We start from the raw sequence: 7,687 nt of genomic DNA, 5'->3' as shown, positions 1-7,687 counted from the left end.
CGACCATGGCCGACGGGCAGCACCTAACCACGGGCTCCGTCCATGAGCACCGCGGAACCACCACCAGGGCCGCCGCCCCGGCATCACATACCTTGATACCACCTCGCTCGAGACCCACCGCAACCCCACCTCGCTTGATACCACCAGGGTCTTCTCTTTAGCCTCACGACGAAAACCAGCCAAACGTTTGACTGTTCGTCCAGACGACCGGGACGGGAAGAAGCAGGACTAGAAAATCCCATGTCCAACCCACGGCCACCGCGTGATAGGATAGATAGCGTCCTTTTCCTCCACACACCGCCTGCTCTGAAATCCTCTCTGTGTGACCATTAATTCCCCGTCGTTCGACCTCGAGCTTGTTCCCTTGAAAAAGAAAGTCGAGCTTATCTCTGGCTCGTTACCCGCTGACTTTGATTTAGCGCGTAAACGGTCTTGAATTCTCATCAGCAGATTAATTGCTGCTGCAGAAAACTCCAGCGGTACGAACAGTATACGTAGCAGTACTACTGTGAGCCGAGTACTTCAACGGCCAACCACGGCGATTTGGCGATCTTGGGGCGGTCCTTGATGTTGAGGGGCAGACCCGGATCGTCAGTATGGTCAGTAACTTAATCTGACCCAACGCGCTCCACACGCAGCTCCCACGTCGCGGCGGCCACGCACCCCTCGTCCCGTCTGGGAACGCCATGGACTGCATTTGTTTATGGTCACACCTTTGGGGTAACATGCATCAGCTGGTTTCCTGAAGTTCGTGTTTGTTTTGTTCATTAGGCAGCACTCTCGAAATTACGTACCCAGCACAAGAACGAGCCAGCGGCACGCACTCAACTTAACTTGACCACGCCATCGATCTCAACTTCTCGACCAATCAAAAGCACGTAAGACAAGTATGATTGGAGAATTCCACGGCCGGCAGCAACGGTATCACCATTAATCTATCCGTATCTATCTATCAACCTGTCACTCACGCACAGCCAATTGAGTGTGAGCTTGGGAGACAGGCGCGTAGCCGGTCAATGGCCGATGGAGGAAACGAACTGGCTGGCGTGAGCGTGAGCATGTAAAGGGAGCAACGGAAGCCACCGCTTCACCAAAAGTACGTAGTGGCACACACCAGCGCTAGCATAGCAGCCATGACGACGGCGCAGGCGCTCTTCCGGGCCTCCACGGCGGCCCTCCGGCGCCACGGCCTTCTCATCGTCATCCTGCTTCTGCTGATCGGCGCTTACGGTGTCGCGGCGCAGGGGGGTGGTGTGGTGCCTCCGCGGCGGCGGCGGCAGGTGGTGGACGTAGGGGTGATCTTGGACACGAAGACGTGGGTGGGGAACACCAGCTGGACGTGCATGGAGCTGGCCCTCGACGACTTCTACGCCGACGCTAGCCACGCCCGCTACCGCACCAGGCTGAAGCTCCACCTCCGGGACACTGGCCCCGGCGCCGTCGACGCCGCGTCCGCAGGTATTTGTTGCGCCGTGAACGGCTCCCCCTCTCGGACGGAGCAGTAAGCTTCTTCTTCTTTTTTTTTTTTAAGGGAAAGACGGAGCTTTTTTTTTTTTGAGAACTGGGAAAGACGGAGCTTTGAGGAAGACGGAGGGCGTGGGCTGAAATATGGGCCGAATCTTCTACTGTGGCCCGAGCATGAGTGTTTTTTTTAGAATCATCCCAATTTCTCTATCCCCCGAACCCTCGTTTGGCCCATCGGCTCATCGGCGTGGCGCCGGCGCCGGCGCCGTTGCCATTTTCCCCGTCGGCGGTCGGGGCAGCTCTGCTAGCCTCGCCCTCGGCTAGTCGGCTCCTTGTCTTGCTTCTCGCGACGCCGTCACGCTGCCCTATCTGGCATAGAGAGAAGGTACCCCTTCTTCTCCGCCCCCCAGCTCGTCGCGGCAAGTAATTTGGAATGTCTTAGCCCTCGAGCCCCAACTAGAGCATACAAGTTTGATTTGGAACTGGAGCATACGAGTTTGACGCTTTCCCGATTTACTTGAAAAACTAGGGCCGTCAATCAAACTTGTTCTTTATTTTTTTCAAGGAAAAATGCACCTGTGAATTTGTTATTACTTGTGCTGTTAGTTAGGGTAGATCTGACATTGCTATTCTGAGAGATTTTCAATCAATTTACCATGTGTTATCAATGAGAGAACCATTAAAAAGTTCCAGTACTGATATGTACATGCCTACAGTTTCCTTGCATTTGCTTGATAGTATAAAGCATTAATTTGTTGCGAAATCTCTTTCTAAGATGCATAAGGATTACAGGCATTGATCTGCTGAAAAATGTCCGAGTGCAAGCGATTGTTGGACCACAGACTTCAACTCAGGCTAAATTTCTCGCGGAGCTGGGGAACAAATCAACGGTTCCGATAATTTCATTCTCCGCAGATTGCCCGTCACGATCGGGCCTAACACCATACTTCATCCGGACTGCATGGAATGACTCCTCTCAAGCAGAGGCTATTGCCTCACTTGTTCAGAAATACAATTGGAGGGAAGTTGTCCCTGTCTATGAGGATGATGATGATACCAATATCAAATTCATTCCCGACCTTATTGATGCCCTCAAACAAGTCGACACTCGTGTTTCATACAGGTGCAAGATCCATCCTTCAGCTACAGAGGATGATATGAAGACAGCTATCTCAAACTTGAAACGGAATTGGACAAGCGTATTTGTTGTGCGTATGTCGCATACTTTAGCGCATAAGTTTTTTCAGCTTGCCAAACAGGAAGGGATGATGAGCCAGGGCTTTGTCTGGATTACCGCGTATGGCTTGACAGATATCTTTGATGTGGTTGGTTCGCCGGCACTTGATGTGATGCAAGGAGTTCTTGGGGTGAAACCTCATGTTCAAGATACCGTGGAACTTCAAAACTTTAGACAGAGATGGCGCAGGAAGTATCGATTAGAGAATCCAGGCACCTCATTAAGTGAGCTCACAGTATCTGGCCTCTATGCTTATGATACCATATGGGCGTTAGCATTAGCAGCAGAGAAGGCTGGATATGTGAATTCAGACTTTGGGCCGTCTTTAATAAAGAATGCTTCCACTGACTTTGACAGAATAGATACTTCAAAACCTGCTGAAAAACTGCGAGATGCACTCCTAAAGGTCAATTTTTTGGGCATCAGCGGGAAATTTCACATTGAAAACATGCAGTTAGTATCATCAAACTACACAATAGTCAACATTGTTGGTCAGGAGAGAAGAGAAGTCGGTTTTTGGACTCCAGGATCTGGCATCTCTGGTAGTCCAAAAATGAAGTCTGATCTTAACACCATCATATGGCCAGGAAATAATGAAACTGCACCTAGAGGCTGGATATTTCCAACGAATAAAACTCTCAAAATAGGCATGCCTGTGAAACCTGGGTTTGAAGAATTTGTAAGATTTGAAAATGGTAAAGCCACGGGGTTCTGCGTCGATGTATTTGAGGCAGTAGTTAAAGAATTATCCTATGAAGTACCCCGTCGCTATTTGCAGTTTGGAGATGGGGAAGGATCGAGTAACGGAACTTATGATGAGCTTGTCTACGAAGTTTATCTTAAGGTATGCATGGTCCTTTTTCTGTTCCATTCTGCTTCATTGATCATTGGTCTTTAGTATGCAGACATGTAAGACTATATCTCTGCACCTGTTCGCCCTTAAACAAAATCAAACTTACTTTTATGTGTTGCTGGCAGAGATATGATGCAGTTGTAGGTGATATAACAATCTTGGCCAACCGTTCTTCCTATGTGGACTTTACTCTTCCTTACACGGAGTCAGGGGTACGCATGTTGGTTCCAGTTCAGGACCGGAGACAGAAGACTGCATGGACATTCCTAAGACCTTTGACAGCTGACCTATGGTTAGGAACTGGGGCCTTCTTTGTCTTCACAGGTTTTGTAGTCTGGAGTATTGAGCATAGAATAAATCAAGACTTCCGAGGTTCCCCAACCAGTCAAATTGGATCAGTTTTCTACTTCTCCTTCTCAACACTAGTATTTGCTCACAGGGAGCAGATCCTGAACAACTTCTCAAGAATTGCAATAGTTGTTTGGCTTTTCGTTGTGCTAATAGTGCAGCAGAGTTATACTGCAAGCTTAAGCTCGATCCTTACAGTGGAGCAACTTCAGCCAACAGTCACAAATTTAGAAGAAGTTATCAGAAATGGGGGCAATGTTGGCTACCTCAATGATTCTTTCTTGCCTGGGCTTTTGAAAAGGTTGAAAATTGATGAATCAAAAATGATTCCCTTTGACTCCCCTGTGGAATACGATGAAGCGTTATCAACTGGAAAAGTTGCCGTCATTGTTGATGAGATACCATACCTTAAGGTGTTCCTTTCAAAGTATTGCCAGAAGTACACAATGGTTGGACCAACCTACAAGTTTGATGGATTTGGTTATGTGAGTAACATTTTTGCAGTTGTTGAACAGTAGCTCATTTTTGACATGGTTAAATCCTAGATGCTGAATCAATTTTCGCTGCTAATTTGCCGCAGGATCCTTCTAGTAGCCCAAATTTGTATATTAAAATACCATCGGTTTAAACTTTTGATTAAGATTATAGTTTCAGCTCATGTTTGAGTTGTACTTTGAAATTCGTAAATTTGTCTTATGTGAACTTGCTAAAGGACAACTGCAAGATTAGATTTGTTTTCTCAAGAACCTAAAATGCACGATCATGTTCTGTGGAATGTGGTGCTGATTTTATTGGTTTTCTATTGGGAACTACTCCCTCCGTTCACTATTATAAGATTTTCTGATTCAGATGTATATAGACACATTTTAGTGTATTTGTTAGCCCATTTCAGTCTGTATGTAGTTGATATTGATAATATCCAAAACATCTTATATTTATGAATGGAGGGAGTAGAAGACTTGCTTGCTTATTGAAGTATCCAGTAACATGATAAATCTATTTACTTGATCAGGTTTTCATCTAGTTTACTTAAACCTTATCTTCATATTAGACTTTCTGAAGTTCAATCAGAACGATGGAATATTATGATCAATATGATTGCCACACCTTACCAAGGGCTTTGCATGAGTGATTAATATTACTGCCTCATCGTTATTTTGGGCTGGTGTAAATTAATGATAATATAACTCGCTCAGCACTATGCCTGGCATGTATACCACTAGTGAAGGCTTTTCTGATACTCTATTGTGTGCTAACTCTGCAGGCATTTCCTCGAGGCTCTCCACTCACACCTGATATTTCGAGGGGAATACTGAAATTCGCATCAGATGACAGAATGGTTAAGATGCAGAAAGACTTGTATGGCGATACGTCATGCCCCGACAAAGATGACTCCCAAACTTCAAGTAGCCTTACATTGCACAGCTTTCAGGGGCTGTTCATCATCAGCGGAGCATCTTCAGTGCTGGCATTAATCCTGCACGCTGCCATAACCATTTATAACAACCGACATGAATTCAGCAGTGACAGCAGTCAGAGTTCATGGCGCAGATGGCCTGCCATTCTCTCCAAGCTCTTCCATGGGGACGATAGTCCTTCTAACACTCCAGATAAAGATGAAGCCGCAGCGGAAAATGCTGGTGGTGCAGTTGAGACCCCACTGAGCATACACATACCTAATCACATTGTCGAGCACCTGTCAGACACGGATACAGGAAGCCCACCGGAAGGAGAAGGAACACCAGGCAGGGAGCTCTCAGTTCAGGACACGGAACCGCTGTCGTTTGCTTACATGCATTCTGAGAGAGAGCAAAATAGAGCAGCTTCCTTGTCTCGGAGTGGGAGCTTGATTCGCAGGAGGCAGATAAGCATGGAATGAACTACTGTACTTGACGAGCGCATAACTTACTGTCCGATGTAATGTAGTTATTCATTTAGCTATCTGTACATGTTTACAGTTTATCTATTTTGAACCGCAATGCTTGATGTGCATTTCCACATTGGCAATTGATGCTAGTTGCGAGGAAGGGATTCTGATGCTAGTGGTTTCTGAAGAACCTGTGAAGTGCTAGCCTGTATGCTGGTTTTCTCACCCCCTCAAAATTCGAAGAGATTATCGAATGACGTCGTTTTGTCAGGTGCCACATATGTTGTTTTTCAGTACTTGTTTTGTTTTTATCAAATGCAAAGTACTCCTTCCGTTCCACAATACATGCCTTCCATTTGTATCTAGACATGTAAGGACGCGACTCGGTGGCACCCGTTGGCCAGGTAGTGAATCAGGGCACACACCCGTAAAAGGAAACCCCCCTGCCAGCTGTCATGTATAAAAGGAAAGTGCTGAACAGAAAGATGCCAGAAAAAGATCTGGTCCCCACCGAATCAAAACGCACCCCACGCACCCTGGACGCGCTGCCCAAACCAGTGTCCACCCTACGCTAACCCACGCAAATATCTGGACCCTCCTCCCCTGCTTCTCCTTCTTCCTCCCCCTCGTTTGCCCCCAAGGACGCCATTGATACTGGATCCAGATCTCCATGGCTACACCTGGAGTTTGACCAAGTCCCGAAAATCCATAAGAGCACCTAATAGAGAAACTCTTGCCCCCCACCCTTACCCCCCACCCCCTCCCTCGCCAGGCATGCCCCTCCCCTACTTCTGGTGGTATCTAAAAATCTTCTTCCTTTCCCTCATGGCCTCCCCCATTGCTGCAGGAAGAAAAAAGGAGGATGCATAGAATTGTAGACAAGTTCCATGCACAGGGTTAGCAAGTCAAAAAATACATCTGCAAAGTCACATGGTTTGTTGGGTTAAAATTGGAAGAACATAGGGACAAAAGAGGAGCATGCATATAATTGTAGACAAGCTGCAAAGCAGGTTCTGTTTTCCCCCTAACAACACAACATTTGTTGGGCAGTATGAAATTACACTAGTTTCTTGCCAGCCAAATTGATGTTGCAACCTATGCATTAACATTGTTAATTTCAAGCAGATAGTGTGTTTTAGCTAACAAGACTTTGTCATTTTCAACTCTCAGGCAAGTTTATGTATAGGGGAGGCAACTCTAAAAAAGATTTTCTAAGCAGGTTTTGTTTAACATACCCAGCCACCCCCTCCTAGTTTCCCATGAATTTTCAGGGTGTGTTGTGTTAGTCAGGCAAGTTCATGATGCAAAATGTAGGCAATAACATTGTTACATTTTTGAAGATGTTATGACAAAGTTTCATCTATGGGAGGGGGTAGGCAAGTTGATTAGATTGAAAATTGAGGTTCTTTTGCGCCTCAACATCACATGATTGGTTAAGAAGTGTATCGAAAAAAACATAACTGTAGAGGAGCTAGGATCTAGCTAGGTTATTTGCTATGTACAATGCAAAGTTGTTTCTAAAAAATGTAGGCAAGTCATGTTCCCTTTCGAGGCAAGTACTGTAATATAAAATTTTGGGCAAGTACTGTAATGTAATGCAGGCAAGTCCTGTTCTACTGCAGGCAACTGCTGTAAAAATATATAACTTCTTAATTCAGTAATGCAGAAAAGATAGGTAGAAGAACAGATAGTAGTACCTAATAAGATGCCTTCTTTTGGACATTGTGAAATGTTGAAGATCACCTATTAAATTTCATGTATAGGGGGGTAGGCAACTTGATCAGATCACCAGGCAGATCCTGTTTGCGTCAACAACACGGGACTTGGTTAGAAAAACTATGAAAATATACATAATGGTAGAAAAGCTATGTTCTAGTCAGGTTTTTTGCTATGTAGAAGGCTAGTAGAATAAATTTTA

At 45.6% G+C, this 7,687-nt stretch overlaps 1 protein-coding gene across 1 annotated transcript; it reads left to right on the top strand.

Annotated features, from left to right (window-relative positions):
* Positions 1–979: 979 nt before the first annotated feature.
* LOC123112036 (glutamate receptor 2.9) lies at positions 980–6,023 on the top strand. The gene is made up of 4 exons (XM_044532940.1): positions 980–1,458; positions 2,257–3,545; positions 3,680–4,387; positions 5,167–6,023. The coding sequence occupies exons 1-4, from the start codon at positions 1,134–1,136 to the stop codon at positions 5,779–5,781; spliced, it is 2,937 nt and encodes a 978-aa protein (XP_044388875.1). The 5' UTR covers positions 980–1,133; the 3' UTR covers positions 5,782–6,023.
* The last annotated feature ends 1,664 nt before the right edge of the window (positions 6,024–7,687 follow it).

Source organism: Triticum aestivum, chromosome 5B (assembly GCF_018294505.1).
Source record: "Triticum aestivum cultivar Chinese Spring chromosome 5B, IWGSC CS RefSeq v2.1, whole genome shotgun sequence".
Classification (NCBI taxonomy): domain Eukaryota; kingdom Viridiplantae; phylum Streptophyta; class Magnoliopsida; order Poales; family Poaceae; genus Triticum; species Triticum aestivum.
This window is presented reverse-complemented; position numbering and strand designations above follow the sequence as displayed.